We start from the raw sequence: 25,580 nt of genomic DNA, 5'->3' as shown, positions 1-25,580 counted from the left end.
AGCTGTGGTTCAACAGAATCAGGACTTCCTCATCCCTGTAGCATTCCTCGTCCTGGTACTTTAGCTCTTCAACAAACCCTGAGCTTCCATATTTAGAGAGAGAATGGACAAGCAGCCAGGTGTCTCTTTAACACAGGGCCTAACATTGGGAGGGGAGGTAGCATGAAATGCTTTCTCAGTGCTTCTCTTCCCTAAACCACATATCTGTCTTCAGCCATGGGTAATAATAGTCCTAAATGGACAATGGTGTAATGGTATAGAGGCAGAGGAAAAGTCACAGGGGAAGGGGATGAAGGATCCCCTGCCAGCCTCCCTGCTCTACCACACACAACAACGCTCATGAAATTTCATAGGCCACCTATATTACGTTCACTGATAGTAAGAATTTGCCTTGAGACCTGTTTTGGTTACATGCTAAAATGGGCACTTTGATGAGTTTGGTTGAAAAAGCAGGAAGCTTCAAGGCACACAATATAATTTTATTTGATTAGAGGGTGCCTTCCGTCCAGAGGCTAAAACAAGGAAGTTCTCTCCTCTCATTCAAGGTTTCCACTGATGTAATGAATACGTGTGGTGTTTGAAAATAAGCTTCTTAGATTGCTCCTAAAACATTTAGGATCATCTGGCATATCATACTATAATGCACAGTGTAGAAGCTCTGACCCCAAGTATCTTAGAGGCAGAGGGCAGGAAAAGCCAAAGCAGTTTCCTTTGGCAAATACTTGTTAGGTTCAAAAAGAAACATTTAAGAATAGGTTATAGCTGTACAAAGCAGAGAAGTGGATAGCCAAATATTGAGGACATCCAAAGTAGGGATACTTGTGGAATTCTATCATTGCAAATTCCAGTGTGAACCAACACACACACGCACCAGACTAAAGTACAAAACAGAACATTTTATTTCTGTGCTTGGCTGGAAAAAGTAAAAAAGTTTTTTAAAAACCCCAATTATTTAGAAATGCATATTTTGAGATAGAATAAGTGTTTAAAAGCCATAGGGCAGAAAAGGCTTAGAAGTGAACACATGCAAAAATGCTGCAGACTAGAAATAGACTTCCATCCCTAATCCAAGGCCATCTATGAAACTAATTTAAATCACTCTATAGGCATGTTGGTGTTCTGCAAGTACCACCACTTCGGAATCAGCATTAGGTTAAAGCCACCAGATCTTTTTGCTGAGAGTTCTTAAATTTGCATCCATCTTTTTTTTATTTCTAATTTCAGGCACGAATCAGAAAATTTGGGCCCAAAATACTGCAGTTATTGACGGAATGGACAGAAACATTTCCATATGATTTTCAGGACGAAAAGATGATTGGCTGCTTAAAAGACATTATCCACAGGATAGCTCCATGTGATGAGGTGAGGATGGCAGCAATTTAGAGATATACTGAGAAGTTGCATAATCAATAATTGTTCAGTCAGCTGTTTGTTATTAAAAATTACTTTCACTGAGGAAGAGACTGTGGGGGGAAATTCCTAGTCAAATTTTAAATGACATTTTCTGAAAATGTGATTATCAATAGAAACAAATGCATAATATTGTTTAATTATTTCTGAGCTAAGATGTAAAAAGCTAGTTGCATCGTCAACTAAAAAGTTCACCCAGGTGACTGAATTTATTTGTTGACTAATTTTTAAAAATGGAAATAGAAATTTCCGTTTAAAAAAGTTTATAGAATGTGGGTTGGATCCAGATCTTAGAGTAGACTCACTGAAATATAAGGAACTTAAGTGGCATCCCTAACATAAGGCAGTGGATCTATTTCAGCTTTCACCAACACAGTGTCTTCCAGGTGTTTTGGGCTACTGAACTAACTGGGGCTGATAGGAATATGAAGAGCACCAAGATCAATAAAGACTGTTCTAGTCTAAACATGGCTAAGGGTGCAATCCTAACTTACATAGTCATAAATCCAATTGAATGCCATCCAATTTATATTTGAGTAGACATTATTAGAATTACACTAGGCAATTCTCTTTTTGGGTTTTATTTTGTATCTTCACACATTGTCCTTTTTTCTTCTTCCTTTTACCCTTCTTTATCCTCTGACATTCTGCTTAGCAAAACCAGACCTAATTGCTGAGCTAACTAACAAGGCAGTGTGAGATATTGCAGAATGGGAGAATTGGAACAAGCAAACAGAAAGAAAGTACCTAATTTAGATTGACTAATATCCTGGTGTTTTACATGAAAGATTGCAAAACCAATGGTCCCAAACATTAGCTCATTTTGTGGCCTATTAACGTTCTAGGATATAAACAGTTAAAGGAACCATGAAGCTGTCAGTGGAGGCTTGAATCATTTTAGATTCCTCCTAATTAGCCAGCTAACAAACAGTGCATATTGAGTTGCGTAGCTTTCGAAGGAGGAGCTTTAAGTTGTGCACAATATAAATAACAAATTAGACATTTGGGAGTTGTTTTCAGATTGGGCTCTTAATGACTAAGGTCATAGCCAGCAACCAAAGAGCTACTTTAGTCATGCTCAAAATCTTCAACATACCCAGTTCATTGAACTTTGACTGGCAGCTAGTGAAGCCACCATAGAAAAGGGAAATGGCGACGTTTGACATTATAAAAGAAAGACTTAATAAGATATGAATAATTTCTATGGGGCATTATCCAACCAAGTGCTTCATCTAAGGAAAGGATTTCCAGTTGTGCAACTTAACTTCTCCTCCTTCTTCTCTCCTCACTTGCCCTCTGCCAGGGGCGTACGAAGTGGGGAGCAGAGGCGGCAGATCACCCTGGGTGCCACTCGGGGGGATTGACAAGATGGCCCCTGCCTCCCCCCATCTGTAGAGTGGCCGAGGGCGCGCACAGTCAGTAGGGGTGCCGCTCGTGCGGTGTCCGTATGGGCTGCCTTTCGCATAGCGACCGTATGGGCTGCTGCGCGTGTGCACTCTGTATGGGATGCCGCACATGCGCAGTCTGTATGGGTTGCTGCTTGTGTGGCAGCCCGTACAGACACCTGTATGGACTGTGCACGCGAGCGGCAGTGGGCGGTTCGCCCTGCCTCTCGCCGTCCCGCCCTGGGTGCCAGAGAGGGTTTCTCCGCCACTGCCCTCTGCACCCTCCCCAAATTTGTTTGAGTGTTGGGAGAACCCCTAGAGCAGATTTAGGGGACACATGGGGGATGCATTGAGATTAATTTTTATTGGATTTTCTCTTACAACAACTCTGCAAGGTAAGTAACCTTTATTTCCGTTTTACAAATGGGGAGCAAAGGCTGAAAGAGAATGCCTTTCCTAAACCCACACAGTCAGTCCATAGCAGAGATGGGACTTGAACCCAACTTACAGCCAGGGTCCTATCCCCTGCTCTACATTGACTCTTGCTCCTCTTTGTGGTACTGCTGTTGCTTCCACAGGGTGGAGCTGTCTAAAAGAGGCAGCTCTCTTTTTGCTGGTGATTTGAAGTTGGCTTGTTGAGTAACTAACCAACTGAACAAGCTTGACCTTGATGTAACATCAAACCTTGCAAAACATTAAACTTCCTTTGCAAGGTAAGAGCAAACTGTGGTCTGATGGTTTAGGTGAAATGGCAACCTAAGGTTTGCCTGAGCACCAGGATAAAATTGAAGCACTGGGGTGGGGGGAGAAGACACAACTTATGAGCTCAAGGCTCCGCACTGCGTATCTAACATGAGGCCATGGGCTGGCTGGGTATTGGTAATAAAGGCAGCAGTAGGAATTGTCTTCAGCAGTGGTCATCCAGATGCTGTGAAACTGAAGACCCATTAGCCCCAACCAGCATGATGGGCGATGGAGTCCATCAACATCTGCAAAATATCACATTAACCACCCCCATCTACAGAATCAATGGATGCAGGTTGCTGCAGCAAAGGTCTCATTGGCCTTTTGGTTGATCTCCAGACAGTTCACATAGCTAGAGTGTGCTTGTATCTATGAGGCTGGGCTTCTTAGATAAATAGCTTCCTCCTGGGTGCTTTCTAAACCCCCCCTTTTTTTTTGTCCAGATGGCCATAGCTGCCAATTGTTAAGCAGTTTTTATCTGGCAATCTGAATGAAGAAAGGATGCAAAGACAATTATGAGAGTTCAAAGTGAACAAAATATCCATGCTGCTGAAAACATATCAGCCCTATATGGGAAATGGAGACATTGACTTTGAGCCTGTTGACATTCAGGGTCTGCTCCCATTGCTTTCAATTGGAGGAGCAGCCTGGACTGTGCCAGAATTCTTCATAAACAAATCTATATTAGTTGGCTGTGGTGGGTGGAGAGCTGGGAAAAAAACCTTAATGCCAGTCTCCCTGAGCAAAACTAGCAATTAATTAAAGGAATAAGTCACAAGGTCCTATTTATGCAGCTATCTTTTGAAAGGAAAACATGAAAGAGAAACTGATGGGGTCTGTACTTGTTTGAAGGGAAAAGGGCAGATCAAATCAAAAGTGCAAAAGAATCCTAGGATTATGGAACACATTTTATCTGTTACTGAAATGAGATTGGGATGATTCCTTGCAGCAATATTTTCCTGCTCTTTATCCAGCCTGGTTTCTGGAGGCTTCTTGCAGTGCTTAGAAAGGTATGCATACTGAGAAGCAGTTTCTTTTGCCAAGAGTTACAATTTGCATTTTGAAAGAGAAAGCTTAATTAAAATCTGAATTTCTAAGCCACCTGCTGGGGCTTGCCATCTTCCTTAAATGTGTTTCTGCTTGAGAATGAAATGTTTTTCTTGAATATTAAACAAAAGTACTCTTTGGTTCCCAAACTGGATATTTAAAGAGAAATAGGATTTTTCATATAGATACCTAGCAGCAGAAATTTTTACAAAGTTCCAAATTAAACTGCACAGTCATTGGCATGTTAAGAGTTTTAAAAAAGAGCTTATTTCTATTAGAAAAAAGATATTCAGGAATACATTGTGTTTGTTAAATATTTTCTTAGCCACAGTTATCAGGACAGTTGCTTGTGTTTACAACTAATGTATGTCACCCAATAAATTAGTATCCTCTGGGATATGAACCATAAATTTACAATGCATGAGTAAAAACCTAAAAACAAGCAAACAAATAATTAATTCTGAATAATAATAATAATAATAATAATAAATGCCAAACTAAATAAACACAATAAAAATAGAAGTGATAAAACTGCCACTAGCAAATAATATAAAACAGCATTCAAAAGCACTAAATGGTTAATTTAAAATATTTGGAAAAATAAAAAGACTGTAGTTGCCTAGTGAGTCTCTCTGCAGAGGCGCACTAGGCACACAAGAGCCTCTCCCCCTCTCTAGTAGCCACCTATTGCACCTTATTTGGCAAGGCTATTGGAATTTTAAAAAAAATTAAGATTTATTTTTGTGCAAAGAGTCATTGTACACCTTCAGGATTATACTTTTGTTCCTGCTTGCTTATGGTAGATGTTACATAGATGTTTCCCTTTGCTGACAGCAGGATCAAATCCTCAATAAAGAATTTAAAACTTACATTACAAAACAATTAAAGCACTAAAAGCAGCAATAGGAAACCAACAATAAGCAGCAGTAAAAAAAAAAATTACTTCAAATACAGAGACTTTAAAAACCAATACAATAAAGCAATCCTCTATGGACCAAACGCCTTCTTTAAAAGGACAGTTTTATACTATATTCCAGAAGGCCATGAAACAGGGCAAGACTTCTTCGCTGTATTTCCACGTGGACAAGCTACTGAGGTCTGACAGCTGCCAGCTCAGTTGCCTTTTCCGAAAGCAGTGATGTGTTGTCCATGCCACTCTTTTTTAGTCACCCAGAACATCAGGAACGCATAGCTGATTGATGTGTGCGCCAGTATCCTTCCAGTTGCCCTGAGTGATATGGGCCTGGATGACATAATCCATGGACTTTGCGGTGTGTCTCTGACCTGCCTCGCTTGCTGTGTTGATCCAGCTGTCAACTTCCTCACTGCAAACTTCCCTTCTTCGCAGTGCTTTATGTCCAGATTAGCAGTAGGCTCAAATCATAGCTGTCTGAGGCAGAGATTGAGAAGAGAGTTTGCTCATAAGCAGTTTCCTCTCAAACTGTCAAACCTTGTTAAATGCCCTTCAGGATTTATGGGCAATGCAGAGGATTGTAAACGCTCATATATATCTTAGCCAGGCTTTTATTAAATAAACACATTCTTCCTCAAGAGAATAATTCCTTTTATAACAAGGATAGGGAACCTCAGTTCCAGGGGGCTAAATGCAGGCATTCAGGCCTCCCTGTCTGGCACTGTGCCCAGACGACATGTCTCACTGGCCCTGATTCACACCCCAGTTTAAACCAGGGCAGTTCCCTTTGAGAGATTGGTAACTGCATATGACAGCAACCCTTCTGAGTCCACGGGCACATTTGAAATTCTGAAAAATTTCTGATGCTGTGGGCACCAGTCACAAAATGGCAGCCATGGTGGTTTGGCAGCACACAAAATGACTGTTGTGGCAGGTGTGGCACAGCACAATTCCAGGAATCTCCTTTTCCAAACAAAAGAAGAAGTCTGTTGCTGGTGAGGTAGTCTTGATTAGAACTAGAAAATAAAACAAAAATTATTCCTGAATTTAACAATTGCAAATATACATACACAGTCATAAATAAAAAGATGCATTTAATGCTTGCTGTTGAGTCATTATACTATTTTTATTATTTAAATAATTGCTACCCCACTCTTCAGCCCCAAGACTCCCAGGGCAGTCTCTCTACCCCTCCTCTCTCACATACACACAAAGGGGGGTGGGGAGAAAGACTTGCAGACCCTGCTCCCCAAGCTTACAATTCGGGGACATGATGATACTATTATCTATTATTCTTATTCTTAATTATTAATTTTATTACCCACCCTTCACCAATAAGCCCCAGGACAAGATTAGTAACACTTAAAGCAGATTATGAACACAGGGAAAGGGTGAGCCCCGAAAACACAAATCTCTTGACGCCAGGGTAAAGAGGTATGTCTTCAGTATTTGCTAAAAGCTATATAATTAAAAAGCCCAATGCACCTCTATTAGGAGTTCCATAACTTAGGGGGTTGCCACAGAAAATGCCCTCTCCCAGGTGGCCACCCCTCCAAATAAACTACTGAAGGAGGTGGTATTACCAAGAGAGCCCCCTTTGCTGATCTTAACATCCAAGAGAGTTTGTAAAAAGAGAGAGAGAGAGAGAGAGAGTGTCTTTCAAATATTTGGGCCTCTAGTTGTTTGCAGATTTAAACACTGATATGAGCACCTTGATTTGGGCCTTGAAATGTACAATCCGTTTTAAATTAGCACAGCCTTTCACAATTCTACGTGGTGCAGATTAAGGACAAAAATGGTCAGCTTGGGCAGAATGTTCTGTTTTTTTGAAGCCTCACAGCACAAAACTAAAATGGGAAGGTGAAAGGTAATTGGTGCTGTTTCCTTCCCCCTCCCCCCTTCTGTATTCCACACATGTTAAACTGGCATTGTGGTCAGTAGGCTGAACTAGCACTGAGCACAGTTGCTCACATGTTTTTGACTGGATGCCAGTCTTGTGGTAGAGATCCATAGGATGGAGCTTAGGGTGGACCTATAATTAAGCTGACTGGAATAGTTTGGTTGAAAATAAGATTCTAAGCCACGAATGGTTTATGGATATTTCCCAAATAGGAACATTCAATCATACCTATTTTATTTTTTCCAGTTCATGGTTTGTAATGTTTTCCTTTCCCTTCCCCCCCTGTTCTTTTCCTTTTCCTCACTTCAGGCCTACTGGAAAAAGATGAATCAGCTTCTGCAGACCCTGAATCAGAAGCTCGCAGCTCTTAACCATGGGCAGGAAGGGATAGTCAAGATCAACGCAGCTGTCTCAGACAAGGTGGTTGCTTTTAAAAGTAAGCCCCCATCCATTCAACGAGAAATGATGAGTGTCTGCAGTGATCCCTACACCTTGGCCCAGCAGCTGACACATGTGGAACTGGTAAGTGGAAAGCAAGACGTTTTGCTTTAATTTAGGTAAGACAACATTTTCTAGAAAATCCCTATTGAGACTTTTGAGAGGGTTAAAATATGATCAAATCCCCTTCCTTATGGCAGGAACTCAAATGTGTTGCAGTAAGTTTCTGAATGTAGGACCACAAGTACAGGGCATCATGTGAGTCCTTCAGTCCAAGCAATTGCCCAATGGGAGGGAATAAGATATCTTACTACTAATAACAAAAGCTAAGTTATATAGTTAAGAAGCTAGTGCACCTACAGTAGACCAAATATGTACTGTTCAGGTTAATACTAGTTTCAGATGCAGCCATCTTTTTCTTCCCACATGCTGCAATATGATATTGATTAGTATTGGTCTTGATGAATGAAGAACACAAAGTTTCTCTCAATAACCTTTCTGAAAGTGTTTATCCTTAAATATTTGCAAAAAGTTGAGATAGGATGGTCTATTTGGATCTAGGAGAGGGTCTTGACCCTTCCTTCTACATCATCTTTCTGATTAAAATATCCCCTCCAGGTACTCCAAACTGCTAATTGCATGTTACATTTTCCCAAATGGGGCAAGTAACAGACTGGGTGAGCTGTATTTTAATCAGGAAAAGAGTTCAGGGAGAAAGGATTAAATATTTTCCCAAGTGACATGGTCGCAATCCAAATCATCCATCCCATATATGTTGTTTGCACACACACCAAATCAGACCTGTCATCTTCACTAGTTTGGTCCTGAAGCATTCAAGTTTTTAATCAACCTTTTCATCAGTGCGTAGCAGGTTCCCAGTCAGAACCACTGCTGTAACATCATCACCCCTTGTTTTTATCCACTAGTCCATTCTTGTTTCTTATTGTGAGGATTTCACAAGGTTTCATTGAGTTGCCAAGTCATCATAGGTTTGATGAGTTGTTTTTCTACCAACAAATTCATATCTACTTCTATAACTCATGGACTTAGGACAACGTAGACATGATGTGGGAGATTCATGATTAGGAACGCCCATGGCATTTACCATATTTTTCGCTCTATAAGACGCACCAGACCACAAGACGCACCTAGTTTTTGGAGGAGGAAAACAAAAAAAATATTCTGAATCTCAGAAGCCAGAACAGCAAGAGGGATCGCTGTGCAGTGAAAGCAGCGATCCCTCTTGCTGTTCTGGCTTCTGGGATAGCTGTGCAGCCTGCATTCGCTCCATAAGACACACACACATTTCCCCTTACTTTTTAGGAGGGAAAAAGTGAGTCTTATAGAGCAAAAGAATACAGTATTTTAGCAGCTTTACATGGAACTGATGCTCTTGGATTGTTTTTAAGACTTTTTCCCCTTGTCCATTTCCCACTAGCACTTTCCTTGATGTAAATTACACTCCTAATTACACAAAGCTACTATTAGCTCCAGAGGGCATATGTGTGTGATGGCCTTAGATGCTGTGCAGCTGGGTTCCCACTGCCCCACAGCACCTCATAGCCACTTCGGTGCAGGTATGGTTATGATCAACGAAAGAGCTCAAGAGGAAGGAAAAACCAAGGGAGAATCTAATCACAGAACTCCAGTAGCCTAATCTATTTCAGCTGGAATGTCTTTCCTGCTAATGCAGTATAGACTCCAACCATGTTGTAATTGTTTCTCTATCAAGGATGAGGAATTAGTGGACTTGCTAGATGTTGTAGGACTGCAAGTCCCAGTAACCCCAGCTAGCATGGCTATTGCTGGAGTGATGATGAGTGTTAACCAAGCAATAGCTGGAGGGCCACAAGTTCCCCATCCCTGCTGTAAGCAATTCCTGATGGAGAGTAAACCAGGCAGAGCTAGTTTGCCAGCCAGTGGTTTCATAAATTCCTTTTAAATTCTGGTTTCAGATCTGAAGGGTGCTACTTCAAGCACCATAAAGTGAATAAGTGATTCCAGGCGTGCTATATTACAATTTATTTCTCACTTTATTTCTTGCAAAAGGAAAGACTGGGTCACATTGGACCTGAAGAATTTGTTCAAGCATTTGTCCATAAAGATCCTTTGGAAAGCACAAAGGTATGACTAGCACTATTGTTGCTGCTGCTATTTCCAGTTGCATTTAGTGGCTGACCTACATTTTTTGGGCCCTGAAGCTTGAACTGATATGGGGGCCCCATTGCAACCAGAAATGAGGTCTGGGTAACCACTGTTATCTTCTTTTGTGGGTTTGTTCCATGACAGATCACCACCGTTTTTTTGTTTTTTAAATTAACTACTGCATCTCATATAGTGGTACCTCGGGTTAAGTACTTAATTCGTTCCGGAGGTCCGTTCTTAACTGAAACTGTTCTTAACCTGAAACACCACTTTAGCTAATGGGGCCTCCTGCTGCCGCTGTGCTGCTGGAGCACGATTTCTGTTCTCATCCTGAAGCATAGTTCTTAACCCGAGGTACTATTTCTGGGTTAGCAGAGTCTGTAACCTGAAGCATATGAAACCTGAAGCATATGTAAACTGAGGTACCACTGTATTTGGATTAAAATAGCTGCACTGACATGTCAAAGTCACTGGTGTGAATAAAAATTCCCTATGCCTTATAGCTTTTGAGTTATAACTCTGTTGGTAGAGTATGAGACTCTTAATCTCAGGGACATGGGTGTGAGCCCCACATGGGGTGAAATATTCCTGCATTGCAGGAGGTTGGAATAGATTAGCCTTGTGGTCCCTTCCAACTGTTCTGTGATTCTGTGGTGGGGTGAAAATGAGGGAAAATGAGGGAAATATATATATGCATGATGGACGTTTAAAAGCATTTTTTTCTAAGCAATGTGGAATAAAGTTGCTTCTGGGGCCCCTCCAGAATTAGGGACTCTAAAGTTTACGATTCATTAGTTTCATAGTAGATCTGCCCCTGGTTGCATTACCCATTCTGAGTGAGCATTTCAAAGAGTGCGATGTGCAGCAATTGGGACTACACAGTAGGCAGTACACATCTGTTTATATTTATAGGGAGGCACCTGGAACATGTTTTTCAGAGTTGCATGAAGCTGTGGTGTTTAGGACATGGTGCTCATGTGCACAGTGTACATTTGAAAGAAGTCCACGGAACCATCTCCCACCTGATGTTCTTTTGGGGTTTCAAATGCCCCTGATGTGCACCGTGTAGCTGGAATAAGAAGAAAAGCATGGTTTTGTATTGGTAATTAGAGAGTGCATATTTTAATATTCCGTGCTGCAATCCCAGTAGGGGGGAAATTAGCCTCTGCCTGTGCATACTCAGCTCCTTGCTTGTTAACGTCAAGGGCAACATGCCCATTAGTGTCTGTGAGAAAGAAAATAGGAGAAGGTGCTGCTTTATGCACTATTGGTGTACAGATAATTCTTCAGAAGCAGGTTTTGGCATGTGACTAGCTGGATGTAATCACAATGCAGTAACTAAAAGCAAAGTATTCCTAAGACTGATAATATAAGTACCTGTAAGGCTGGTAAATTGGAGATGAAATATGTTAAAGGAAACTTCTTAATGCAGCATAAATTTCTGATGGCTAGGAAATTTTTTTCACTTACAATGCATACAAAGAGAAGCAAAGAATATTCATTGAAACGAAAGGAAAAAATGCCTTGGGTGATGGAAGAGGAAACTGGCTCCTTCCCTCGTTGGACTACAGACCTGTTGCATTAACATCTGTAGTGATGAAATGCTTGGGAGATTGGTCCTTCAACACCTTAGGACATGTTTTCCACTGGATTTTGATAAACATCAGTTCGCCTATAGGAGAAATAGGTCAACAGATGATGCCATAGCTACAGCCTTTCACCTTGCAGCGAGTCATCTGGAGAGACCGGGGAATTATGTTAGAATGTTGTTTATTGATTATAGCTCGGCTTTTAATACCATCCTTCCGGTCATTCTTATCAAAATGCTGATGGAACTAGACCTACCTTCTACCATCTGTGACTGGATCAAAGACTTTCTGAGGGATCGGACACAAACAATGAGGATTGGGCCTGTTACATCTACCTCCCTGAAGCTCAGTACTGGCACCCCACAGGGATGTGTGCTGACTCCTTACCTGTACTCGTTGTATACATATGACTGTATTTCCTCTGATCCATCCACTGTAATTATTAAATTTGCCGATGATATTATCATAATGGGTCTAATTACAGGTGGGGATGAATGAGTGTACAGAGGGGAGGTTCAAAAAGTATCTACATGGTGCTTAGAGAATGACTTGCACTTGCAAGACAAAGGAGATAGTATTGGACTTTCAGAGGAAGAGAGGGGAACCAGCCCCTTTGTATATTGGAGCAGGGGGTTGTGTGGAGAGAGTCTCTTTATTTAAATTCCTGGGAGTTTACCTTAGTGAAGACCTCACTTGGAAAAACAATATAACTCAGGTGGTTAGGAAGGGCCAACAAAGACCCCACTTCCTCAGGGTCTTGCGAAAGAACAATGTAAAACAACAATTGATGACCTCCTTCTACAGGTCCACAATAGAAAGTGTCCTCTCATATTGTATCACAGTGTGTTACGTTGGCTTGACAGCCATGGACAGAAAGTCTTTACAGAGGGTGGTGAACACAGCACATGATATCAGGGGCTGTCCCCTGAGCCTGATAGATGACATTGCAAGGGATGGTTGCCTTAGGAGAGCGAGAAAAATTCTCAGGGATGATTCACACCCCAGCCAGCACCTCTTTAATCTTCTACCCTAGGGCATGAGATATAGAAGTATAATCAGTTGTACCAACAGGCTAAAAAACAGTTTCTATCTGTGGGCTGTTAGGCTGCTGAACAGAAAATAATATAGTGCAACTGACTTTTGGGGTTGGTGTGTTGTGCGACAAGCACACAGGGTGCAATGAGATTGAGTGTTTGGGGGGGGTAAGGCTTGGTTAATTTCATTGTACGCAGGTTGTACATTGACAATAAAGGTATTATTATTATTATTCTCAGCAGACGTTGCACATATCAACAACTACCTCAAAATTAGGCATCTGCCATCCATTTTCAAGTGCGATTTTAAAGGGGAACATGTTGTGCTTTTGCTTCTTATTTTGCTGGGATTGAGTTAGGGTGCTTGGTCACTGCATTATTTATTGCGGGCTATGGGAGGAAACTGCCTTTTTCTTTCATTGGCTTCCAAATAATTTTTTGAGTTTGTAGATTATTTTGACCGCCAAACTGCAACTCAGAGAACTTCAGTTTCCTTGCTGCTTTCCTTCCTCCCATAGACCTGTCATCTTCCCCTCTCCACAATTGCTTGTGATGCATACATATCCCCATGTGCTGCTCAGTTCAGCAGACAGGAATAGGGGCAGAAAATGGGACTGGGCGAGGTGGGGGGCACAGGCAAGAAGTGGTGCCATTCACCTGATCTCCAGTTGTGCTGGGGAATGTAAAGGTTCAATACACATCTCTAAGTGATAACCAAGAAAACCTGTAGATTAGATGATAAAATGAGGACATAGTAGTAAATGTTGCTTGAAACAGAAACATGTCTAGACTAAAACTGAATCAGATTTTAAAAAGCAAGCAATGGAGCATTCATAGAATCATAGAATTGTAGAGTTGGAAGGGACCACAAGGGTCATCTAGCTCAACCCCCTGTAAGGCTGGGATAGCTCAGTTGGTAGAACAGGAGACCCACCATGGGTTATGGGTTCGAGTTCAACATTGGGCAAAAGAGTCCTGCATAGCATTTTGTGTGCCAATTGTGTCATCTTGTGATAGGGTGCATTATTGTCACAAAGTAGGGTGAGCACACGGTGTGGCACAAATTGCAGCTTTGCACTAGCACAACCATCCTTGCATGAAACACTTCATATCTATTTGCTAATCTTTGTGTGTATGTATGCACACACATGCATGCACAGTCCAAAGACCGTGACTGACCTAAGCTACTAAATTAAATTAAGGGGGGAAAGTTGAGATGATGAAGTCGAGATGATAAAATGAGGACATAGGAGTAAATGTTGGTTGAAACCGAAAGACTTCTAGAGTGAGACTAAATTGAACTAAAAAAACAAGGAGTGGAGATGTTGAGTGCTATGTTAATGGATGCCCAAAGGCTTTGCGTGCCATGTAGCATTAAATATACTTGGATATAAAAGAATCCAAGTATAGCAACGGGAGAAAAGTGCAAGGTGTAATTAAGGATAATGTAACAAAATATGAGATGGAGATGACAGAAGAGAACAGTGTGTGAATTCCAGAGAATGAATGGGAAAGTGGCGGAACTAGAATTCAAACCCATTTTGTCAACTAGAAAATAAATACTAATATGGGTAGCTTCATCTACCTAAGATTTAATGAATGGTTACATTCATTAGATGATAAGGTGCTGCTACATGACATACCTGCTGAATACGCAAGAGAGTCAAAAGGGGGGGGGGATTACAGCAAGCCACAGATCCAGAAGCAAAGTGTAACCCTGCTACTACAAGGGGAGTGCAGCCCCTAAGGGTAGCCAACTGACCAATTTCTCAGACCCAGGAACTACTTACCAACAATGGCTCTGTCTTGCCAGGATTCAAGCTCAGCTTATTTTACCTTACCCATTTCACCACTGTGATTAGCCAATGGCCCATTGTGGTACTATATTTCATAGTTGATCATTTTGGTTGCCCTTTCCTGGACCTTTTCCAGCTCTACAATAACCTTTTTGAGGTGCAGCAACCATATACTGCATTCCAAGTGCAGTTGTATCACAGATTTGTGTAACAAGAGTTATGATATTGGCAGTTTTATTTCAATTCCCATTCCTAATTAGCCCCAACATGAAATTTGCCTTTTTCACAGCTGCTGCTTGCTGAGTTAACATTTTCAACAAGCTATCCTCTGTGACCCCCAAGATCCCTTTCCTGGCCATTCACGCCGCTTCAAACCCCATTAATTCAGTATGAGCAAGGCACTTCCTCCTGCTGCCATGCGCTGAGACAGAGAAGCAAGAGTTATATTTATTGAATTTGCATCACATCATACTGCAATGGGCTCCAGGCTGCTTACATTTTAGAAGTGCCTCCTGTTTCGTGTGATTCCCCAATGCCCCCTTTTAATCTTCTTTAGCCTTAGGATACATTTTTACAATACAGACATATATGCAAACATTGCGAACACTCAAAATCCCAGGCAACACCCTTTCCCAGATTACCCTATGCATGAGAGCCCCTTTTCACCAGCAGAAAACTTCGTCCTCATGGAGCTCAAAATTTACTCATCTTATCCTCAGGCTCTAAAATAGAAATCAATTATCACATTAATGAAAGAAAGAAAAATCTCTTGATACCCTCTAGTGGCTGCAAACAAAAAATATTACAAAAAAAAAAAATCAGAATAATCAGCAATCTCTGGAAGATTATCCTAAGGAGAAGGTGGTGGAGGTGATTTAAAATCATCAAAAGAATCCAGATACCAAACTAACCTTCTCACTCCCATGCAATTGCCTAGTAACCACAGCCGAAAGAGCACGTCACAAAAATGACATTTCCTGATGAATTTTGCAATCTGAGTGACTTGTTTCACAGCAACCAATGATACAGAAATAGGTCAGCGATAAAGAATTGGGTAGTGAAGATATTATTTTCTCAAAGACAAGAGCATGTGAAGGAAATAATATTTTAGGCAAAAAAAAAAAATCTGTACTGTAACTCTATCATATTTTGCTTTGCTGTTGATTCCCCCCAACTTAATCAGAAATTTTGTTTCATGCAAGACAACACCACGGGCAATTGGATTTGCCAAACTGTAGGAACTCTTGGGAGTCAAAGGCGTAAACTTAATACATATTACATGGAAAGGCGTCCTTGTCTGATTTTATTTTCTCCAGATTCTTGTTGCGTACAGCAATATCCTGGCTGTTAATATCCTAGGGAGCACCAATTGGAATAAATTGCCTCGTGTGCAATTGCTGTAGGCAAAGTGGGACTGTTCATCATTCACTGATTTGATTTGTAGAAAGCTTTGCATTCTGTTAAGCCCAACACATCTGCCACTACCCACCTACTGACATCTAAAGCTCAGTCCCACATGCACTGTCCATTTGTGTGTGTGTGTGTGTGTGTGTGTGTGTGTGTGTGTGTGTGTGTGTGTAGGTATATGTCCACATGCTTTTGAATGTTATTGATGATAGAAATGTATGCTATTGATCATAGAACAACACTCTACAGTTACTGTCATATTATATATCTTATTATATATATTAAAGCAGAGCAGAAGCTAGTTTATGTCATGTCAGGTCTTTGTTTTTCAGCCTTGTTTCAGTGAACAGAAAAAAACTAGCAACCTTGAGGCCTATGTCAAATGGTTCAATAGACTCTGCTATCTTGTAGCAACAGAAATCTGCATGGTAAGTTGAATACCATTTGTCTGATTGTGGAACTTTGAGACTATTTACTCACAACAGTGGAGGATAAATATTTTTTGGACTAATCACAGAATGTACTTTGGGTTTTTACATTTTTTACACTTTTCACAGAAACACTGCCGTATAGAAATGCTGAAATAGGCTATTGATACAGTGATAGAGTAGTAATTTTGCTGTAGAATTTTAGACAGTTGTGTCTCATAAGTGGACTGTGTATGAACAGTTCTCCTCTTGCCCTGCTCCTCTCCCAGGGAAAACCCAAACTTTAGTATTAAATTGGAGCAAACATCAAACTGGATATAGTGAAAATTACCTAACAAAATTACCAGTATTATGTCACAAACAATGAGCACTTCCGTATGTTCTAGAAGTAGAGTGGGCAACTTCTATGTCAAGGGCCATATTTTCTCTGGGGGAAATGGTCAAGGGGCACATAGCACCAGTGAGTGGACTAGAGCTGAGGTGAGCAGGAACACCTGTGTTCTCTCCCTCCTATACACATGCACATGACATCTTTAGGCAGATAGGTCTTGGCAAGAGAATAGTTATCTCAGATATGGCTGCATATACACCACACGTTTAAAGCACATGACCTCTGCCAAGGTATACTGGGGACTGTGGTTTACCTCTCACAGAGCAACAGTTCCCAGCACTCTTAACAAGCTACAGTTCCCGTGATTCCTTTTGTTTCATTTTATTAAAAGCAAGAAGCTGAGGGCCCCCTTAGATTACAAGGGCTGTATCCCATGCAACCCGTATGTAAATCCGGCACTGGATGGGAGTATTGTGAGATACAAGAAACACAAAAGAAAATTCTCCAGAAATCTACTAATTTCAAGATTAATGTCTTTTCTCTCCTCTTAAGACCAAGTCCAGAAAAAATTGCACTGATTGGCGCCAAGCCCAGAAAAAGCTACAGTAATTGACATTTTATTGATAGCTAGTTGGACAGACTATCAGTGGAATTAATAGTCTTTAGAGTACAGTTTATGTGTCAATGTTGGGTCATTGCTTGAAGACATTTTTAAAGGTATAATAGACTTTGGTCACTCTCCCTGGTAGGATCTTTGATTTTGCAAGTTGCCAGCAATGAGTGTCATTAATCAAACAGCTTGAATGGGATTTTGTTGCTGTTTTGAAATCAATTGAACTGTAGAATAGGGCATCTCTGTCTGGCACAGTGTTCTGACATCTCCCAGGGTTTTTTTTTTTTTACACTTGTCTTCCATAGCTGTTTTATCTGTCTGTTTATTTGCAGCCTGCAAAAAAGAAGCAGAGAGCACAAGTCATTGAGTTTTTCATTGATGTTGCTCGCGAGTGCTTTAACATCGGGAATTTTAACTCGCTGATGGCAATCATATGTAAGTGTGTTATTGTCATTTCTGAATGATATTAGGGATATGTAAAGTAGATTCCCTTTCCTAACCTGCCCTGGGAACTTAGGGTGAAGAGTGGATAATAAATTGTAATAATAGTAACAATAACCATAACCATAACAGCAACAACAATAGCAGGAACCCCAACAATAAAGTCCTCCTCTGTTCTTTTTCCTCTTATTTTCCTCCAGCTGGTATGAACATGAGTCCAGTCTCCAGGTTAAAGAAGACTTGGTCAAAAGTGAAAACAGCCAAATTTTTTATTCTTGAGGTAAAATGTTCAGAATTACGTATTTGTTATTCATGCATTTATTTAAACTGGATATTGCTAGGCAAGGGCCAAATGATATGATGGGCTTTGCATCTCACATTAAATTAAAGATGGAAAAGAAGTAAAAAGCAGAAATATCAGGAATAAAGTCCAGACCACAAATGGGTGCAAATGTATTCTTTTCCAGTCTTGTCTATTTAGTGCAGGCCATGGTTAAGAGCTATACTGAGTTCTGGTGTTATCTTGACTTAACCAGTAACCCTCATGCTAGGACTGACGGGCATTAAAATCAGAGAATATATCAAACAGCTACTAAGTTATGGGCAATCAGTGCCTGAAATCTGTCAGCAGGGAAAATTGCACAGCAGACTATCCCGTGGTAATGTGGGAAATGTCTATATTTGCTTGGAATCAATTCTGAGGCTCACTGCTGAGGTTCCTATGATAATATAAGTTAGGCAAGCCATTTCCTCTTTAGGGTACTTTCAGAAGATCATTTTAAGGAGCAACCCTCAGGTATACCTGAGGTATTCAGTTAACAGGTTCTACATACTATACAACTGTTGTTACTGCTTCAGTCAGTCCTTCTTGCCACACACCTTTGCTTGTCCTGGTACAAGTGGACTCTCTCTCTTGAAAAACCAAGTGGACTGCCAGTTTGTCCAGCATACAAAGTTGAAACAGGCCTGTCTCATTTGTAGCTGTATGTGCATGTTCACACACACACACACACATGCGTAAGTGTTTGGTGTAATTACATGGTCGCGCAACAGTACAATCCTGGCATCACTCTGCACTTCGGAAACAGATTAATCAAGGAGTGGCAGTTGCCGTTTAATATTCTGCCATTAGGGTGAACCATGTGTGCTCTGTGTGTTTGTGCCTAACAACAACAAAATAAGTAGTGGCCACTAACAACAACAACAAAAATCATCATATGGAAGCATCTTTAGAAGCACTCTTAGAGGACTGAAGGGTTTTTATCATGACAAAAATGTTACGGACTAGTCACTCTTAAGAAACTAGATGAAAATAAATGAATAGAAATTGACCTGAAAGGAGGTGTTGAGTAGTTTTGTCTCCAGTTCACCTGTATTACTTACCACATCACCTTTGCACTGCAAAGGCAATTCAAAATATCTTTTGATCTTTCAATGTTTTCTTCCTCTCTAGCATCAAATGGACCCTACAGGTAATTTTTATAACTACAGAACTGCATTGCGGGGAGCTGCACATCGGTCCCTAACAGCACACAGCAACAGGGAAAAGGTATTATTATTATTATTATCATCATCATCTTATTTTTCTGCCAAGAAGCTCAGCACAATACTGTGGACTCTTGGGTTGCGAACGTGATCCGTGCAGGATGCATGTTCACAACCCTCAGTGGCACATCTGCGCACGCGCGGGTTGCGATTTGGCGCTTCTGCGCATGTGCGAGCCCAGAAGTAACCCGTTCTGGTACTTTTGGGTTTCAGCGGGTCCGTAACCCGAAAAAACGCAACCTGAAGCGTCTGTAACTCAAGGTATGACTGTAAACATGCTTCTACACCATTACAACAACAAAGGTAGGTTAGGCTGAGAGATAATTGACGGGACAAGGTCACGCAATGAGGTCCATGACCAAGCAGCACCTCAGCCTGTGTCTCCTTCACCTGCTCCAGATCACCATGCTGCACTGGAACTGTTTCTTTTCACAGCCCATACTGGCTGGTTTTATAGTCTTTTCAGCATCCCTGCATGAGAGGCAAAATACTGTGATAGTCTGAAGGTTGCATCCAACTGTTGCTCAGCTGTCAGTGTCTTCTATCAGTAGAGCAGGGAAGGAAGAAATACTCAGTGATTCCTCGTTCCCCCACTGGCGGGTTCCCCAGCCCTCAGGAGCAGAGGCAAAACAATGTGGTGCAGGTCCTTTGAAATGAAGATTCTGCAATTATATAGGCTCCCTGATTGCCTCAGCTGCAAGTAGCAAGATGGGGAAGAGCCCACACCACTGGGGAATCTTTTGCCCTAGTCTGAACAAATAGATCCATAGGGAGATGATAAGAGGTATAATAAGGATATATATAATAAGGAAATGAATATGAGAAAGCCACATTCATGCTTGAAAGAGAAGCTGATACTTTTAAGATGCTTATGCAGTCTGTCTCTAAGGTATAGCCATGCAAGCCTGTTTCTCTATTACTTATCTCATTTCCTGTGGAAGTCATTCATGCTGGTTACATGGGAAAGTTTCTCTTTAAAACCAAGGGCAACAGAAGGTTAATAGTCAGATGGAAACGCAAGGGATAAAGACTACATCCTCCTTTAACTAAATGCATAATGTGATAGTTGCCAAGAAGGTGTTTATGCATCAAATCCAGCACCTCATCATGGTTTGGTGTTTTCAAATCCCACAGCCACTATAGCTATAATTCTGCACTCCAAGCCTTAATGTCATTTCTTCATTTTTTTAAAAAATGTAATATTTTTACTCACCCTGGATCAAATGAAATGAAATGTGATTGCTATTAATTTAAAGATAAACATTGTCCACTGCTGGTTGTATATCCAAGCCCTCCCTCTTTTGAAGTACCGGTATATAATATAATCTGACACTTTGGGCTTAGTTTTTTTAATGCTTGAATAGAAATGGGGGAAAGACAGAGGTTAAATTAATTAAATCAGGTAGTGATTGAATATATTTTTTGAAAGTTAAAAAACACAGCTTTGAGTTGTGAGTTGCTGTGGAAAGTGTGCATACCCACATGCATACAGAGGATTCGTTATTTGAATGGAAGTGTATATTACATCATGGAGTGGATTTTTTTCCAGGCAAGTGCAGGAGATGAATATCTTAAGACCTTAATTGACTATCTGATTTGACTTGCAAATTCTCAGCACGTTGAAGCAGACACAGTGACTGCTGCTCACAGTAGACTACACATTCAATGTGTCATGCATTCCAATGGACTGTTATCAGAAAGTAACTGTGTGGAGAATTTAATTTAGGGCCATGCAGAAGAATAGGATCTGAACAGGGAAGCCAAAATGACATTCTTACATTGTGTATTGATGCTTTCTACTTTTGAAAGCTGGGGCACATTCCATAACTCTTTATGTTTGATTTTTTAAAATTTGTTTATAGTTGAGTCATTCATTGTTTATTTACATAATTTATATCCTGCCCCTTCAATATGTATTTACGCTTCCAAGACAGTCAAGAAAAAGGAAAAGTACAAAAAAATACAGTAATAGTAAAAAAGAAGAGAATGACGTGAAATTTAGAAATAGTGGGGGCCTCTTTGTATGACAGACAGAGTGGGAGTGAGTGGGGAATTCTAATTGTTGCCCTTAGTGTAGGTTTTTTTAAATCATGGGATTGTTAATTTGTGCATGTGATTTATTGGACTTGTTTTTATGGATTCTGTGATTTCCATATATTATTTTTTACATATATTATCTTTATTACTATTAATAATAATATTCCCTACCCCACACCGGGATTGAAATATTCACTGAAGAGCAGGTTTGAATTTAGAAATAATAAAGAAGGGGGTCAGGCAGATCACTGTACCGATCTGCACCCCCCATGCCTTCATGTGATGGCTGCAGGTCTGGCTCAGGATCCAGCAGATCCCAGGACAGCTCAACCCCCACCCCTGGAAGGCTCTATTTTGTTGGGTGAAAGAAGCTGTGCACCAGCTCAGTAATACTGGCATCACTCTGCAGTTGGGGTCTGGCTCCCTCGGCCTGAAGCAAGATGAGTGCCGCATCCCATAGTTGTCTTTGACTGGACATAACTGTCCAGGGGTCCTTTACCTTTACTTTTTTACCTAATGAGGGCACCAGGTAGGCCCCCTGAGGGGATTGCAAAGGTGAGGAAGCTCTCTCTGTGTAGTTGCCAGCAATTACACTTCAGATTGTAAGGAACGTGGGTGGCGCTGTGGTCTAAACCACTGAGCCTAGGGCTTGCAAATCAGAAGGTCGGTGGTTCGAATCCCCGCAACGGGGTGAGCTCCCGTTGTCCGGTCCCAGCTCCTGCCCACCTATCAGTTCGAAAGCATGTCAAGTGCAAGTAGATAAATAGGTACCACTCCAGCAGCAAGGTAAACGGCATTTCCCTGTGCTCCTCTGATTCTCCAGAGGCGGCTTAGTCATGCTGGCCACATGACCCGGAAGCTGTCTGCAGACAAACGCCGGCTCCCTCAGCCAGTAAAGCAAGATGAGCTCCGCAACCCCCGAGTCATACACGACTGGACCTAACGGTCAGGGGTGCCTTTACCTTTACCTTTTACACTTCAGATTGTGTAGTGCAGAAATGTCTCAGGTGGCTGTCTCAGTGGACAGGCTGACTGATGTGAGAGAAGGCACCCTTAACAGGTATTTCGGGCCTAAGCCATGTACGGCTATAAAGATTAAGAGCAATAGTATACAGAGGCAAAGCAAACTGCTCCAGTACCCGAAGCGGTGCTCGTCCCAAGGGGGCGTGGTGCATGGCTTGGGGGGCATGCATCCTGGGGGGACACGGTGAGCGGTGGGTGCCCCGGGGGTGCCGCCAATTGGGGGTCAACATCTTGGCGCCCCCCCTTTGGAATGGCACCTGGGGTGGACCGCCCTCCCACCCCGTAATGCCCCTGACAGTATATCTAGCATAGTTGCACCAACCCATTTCATGTAGCAGTTCATAGGAGGGTCAGAGCTTGAGGATACTTTATGTGCTCTTCTCATTATTTGCCTAATGATGACTCTTTCATCAGTCCCTTGGCCCAGCCTGTGACAGTGCACTAATTTCAACTGCGTCAAAATGATCTCTCACACACCTTCCATCTACACACGCATACACACAAACACACCAGAAAATACGAAATAGGTTAAAATACATATCAGAAATCCAACTTACAACAAATACAGATAAATCACATTAAAAGCAAATGTGTTAAATGCAGCATTCTTGTTGATGTGTGGCAATCAGAACCGCTGACAGTATTCCAAGTATGGTTGCAGCGCATGATGACATTATGATATTAGCAGATTTCACTTCAATCCATTTCCTAATGATCCCTAACATGGCATTTACCTTTTTCACAGCTGCCAGCCACAAACTGGGTTAACATTTTCAACAATCTATCCACTATGACCTCAAGATCTTTTTCAGTCAGTCATTCACCACCACTTTAGACCCTATTATCATCAGTGATGTGGATATGAATTTTCCCCAGAGTGCTCTGTTTTTCTGTAATTTTCTGTGTCTTAAGGTCATTAGTAACAATGAATGGCTGCCAATTGCAAATAAGAAATCAGGCTAGCTTTGTTTACTAAACACAAGCAAAGTAAACATGCTAAGTTAGGCTATTCTCTAGGGCATCAGAACATTATCTGTTGCAAATTACCGTATGCAAATTATCCTAATTTGTGGAAGCACTGATAATTATATCCTGTTACAATTCACTTACTAGTGGAACCACATTAGGGCTAATTTTTCAATATGAAGATTGGCTTTTGATAGGGGAGAGTGACAGGAGAGGAGCAGCTACATTATCCTTTTAACATACACTTACTTTTGTTTCTTGAATATTTTAGCTTCAGCAAGGGCAAACTCCCTCTTGGGATTCCCAATCGCTTTCTTTTTTCGATGCACATACTGCTCAGGCACACCAGTACCATAAATAACTTGAGGACATTGGTTGCCAAACCAAATGACTACTTTACTGCTACACTTTTCCAGAGTCTTACCTTTCCTCAAGGCTATAGTACTCTAGTGTGTACTTAAGTTACAGTTCAGTTCATTTACCAAAGGACCTGGGGATATATTTGAAAGATATGCCCAGCTGACTTATTCATTCTCACTTTAATAGAAACTATAGCTCCTGTAGGAGAGACAGGAATTCACTAGCTAGGTGAGTTTAAATCTTCTTCAGGGAGCCTGGCACAGTGTTTTATGAGTGAAGAGGAGCTGCCCTTATAAGACCCTTGCGAGCTACACTCCAGGTCAAGTTATACTGAAATGAATAGACCATTGTTGATCTGCAGGATAACCTAGCAGATTTGCTTATCTACCTTTGCCCTGTCCTCAACTGATAAAGCATCTGAGAGAAAACTGTCTACAGTGGGAAACCCAAAAAGAGAGTCAAGTATAAGGGCAGTGGCAGAGGAATATGTAGTGCTGTTGTTGCTGTTTAGTCGTGTCCATGTTTATATATCTGAATAGAATGCCATGGGATACTTTCTCAAGTGAAGTCCGCCTGGCATGGATACTGACATCTTTTGGGTGCCTAAATTAAGCCAGCCTTCTTTTTCCAGGCATTTCACAGATTATGATCAAGCTATGTTATTGTTTTAAGTTTGTATTACTCAAGTATATCCGCATATATAAAAGTATTTATAGACCACTATTTCTCTGTAAAAAAATCAAAGCAGTTTAAAACAAAAGTACATAAATCCATATAGTGAAAACCACAGACTTGGTAAGTTAAGCACAGTTCCGAATCTGAATAAAAAATAAATATGGTATATTTTGGTATATACCAAACATGGTATAAGACAAGATAGATACCCAATGTAAATCCATGTTGCTTCATTTGATACTTTTGAAATTTACACCAGGTGAGGATCAAACTTAGTGTGAAACATCCAGCAGATAGGTACCGACTTCACGGCATATCTTTCGTTCCCTCCTGTGAAAATTGTTTAAATCAGAGCCTTTGTCATGTTAAGTTATGAGCATCTACTTTTCCATATGTTGGCTTGATTGGGGTTTAATTGTTAATGCTCACTTAATCAAGGGCTTGTGCTTCATTGTGCTCTTTGCCTCTTTACTATCTGTACACTGGCGAAAGTTAATCACCTTGCTTAATAAAATGTTAATGTGAACAAAATGATGTTAAATATCAATGTTACTGAAATATTAATACGTAATAAACTGAAACCTTAATTCCACAAAGCTTAGATAGACTGTGTTTTGCCAATTCACATAGAAAATCTCTTCAGCATGACAGCTATTTTGTGGGTTGTTATCTCTTGAATCTCCTCTAGGCCTCACTAGTATTAGTATTTCGTCATTAGAGTAATACTGTACACTGAAAAGTTAATCTCTCTTTTCTTCTTGTGAATGAACAGTTCTTTCATGCATAAAGAACAGAACTGCGAAAGATAATAGTCATGTCATTCTTTTCACAGATTGTGATCCCGTTCTTCAGCCTACTGATCAAAGACATTTACTTTTTGAATGAAGGATGCGCCAACCGCCTTCCAAATGGACATGTCAACTTTGAAGTAAGTGCAGCAAACATCTTTGTCAAGCAAGTGGTTGATAGGTTCTTTGAGCCCTTGTGCTTACATTCCAGAGCACAACAAAAACCATACGTGAACAAAAAATTATTACCTTGATTATACCAAGTCAAACAATTCCCAGCAGACTTTTTCATATAAATCCTTTAAACATTTTTACTTAAGAAAGTTTGTTTCCCCAACTCCCTTTCATGCTGAACCCCCCCCCCAACTACTCAAAAGTTATCTCCCCCTTCAGAGATTTTATTTTTTTTGTTTTACATGTTTTAAAAGGTTGAGCAGTTGGTGGGATTAAACTTCTGGTTCATATTCAGTTCCATCAAAACTGTTGTAATTTTATATTCCAAGTGTTGCATGAAATGCCTGTTATTTAAAACACAGTTTAATAGCAGCAGAAGAAAAGAGCACCA

At 40.9% G+C, this 25,580-nt stretch overlaps 1 protein-coding gene across 3 annotated transcripts in view; it reads left to right on the top strand.

Annotated features, from left to right (window-relative positions):
* Positions 1-25,580, top strand: part of RASGEF1C (RasGEF domain family member 1C) — an 86,515-nt gene that overhangs the window by 51,591 nt on the left and 9,344 nt on the right. For 2 of the 3 annotated variants that reach the window (XM_081900629.1, XM_081900630.1), the window contains exons 4-11: positions 1,225-1,362; positions 7,709-7,921; positions 9,887-9,961; positions 16,126-16,236; positions 17,513-17,615; positions 17,822-17,901; positions 19,075-19,170; positions 25,060-25,155. In XM_081900629.1, coding sequence (XP_081756755.1) covers positions 1,225-1,362; positions 7,709-7,921; positions 9,887-9,961; positions 16,126-16,236; positions 17,513-17,615; positions 17,822-17,901; positions 19,075-19,170; positions 25,060-25,155 — 912 coding nt within the window. The remainder of the gene's footprint in view (positions 1-1,224; positions 1,363-7,708; positions 7,922-9,886; positions 9,962-16,125; positions 16,237-17,512; positions 17,616-17,821; positions 17,902-19,074; positions 19,171-25,059; positions 25,156-25,580) is intronic. The other variant, XM_081900631.1, reaches the window with a different exon arrangement.

The sequence above is a fragment of the Podarcis melisellensis genome (assembly GCF_964234715.1).
Source record: "Podarcis melisellensis genome assembly, chromosome: 2".
Taxonomy (NCBI): domain Eukaryota; kingdom Metazoa; phylum Chordata; class Lepidosauria; order Squamata; family Lacertidae; genus Podarcis; species Podarcis melisellensis.
Note: the sequence above shows the minus strand (reverse complement) of the source record. Positions and strands in the feature narration are given on the sequence as shown.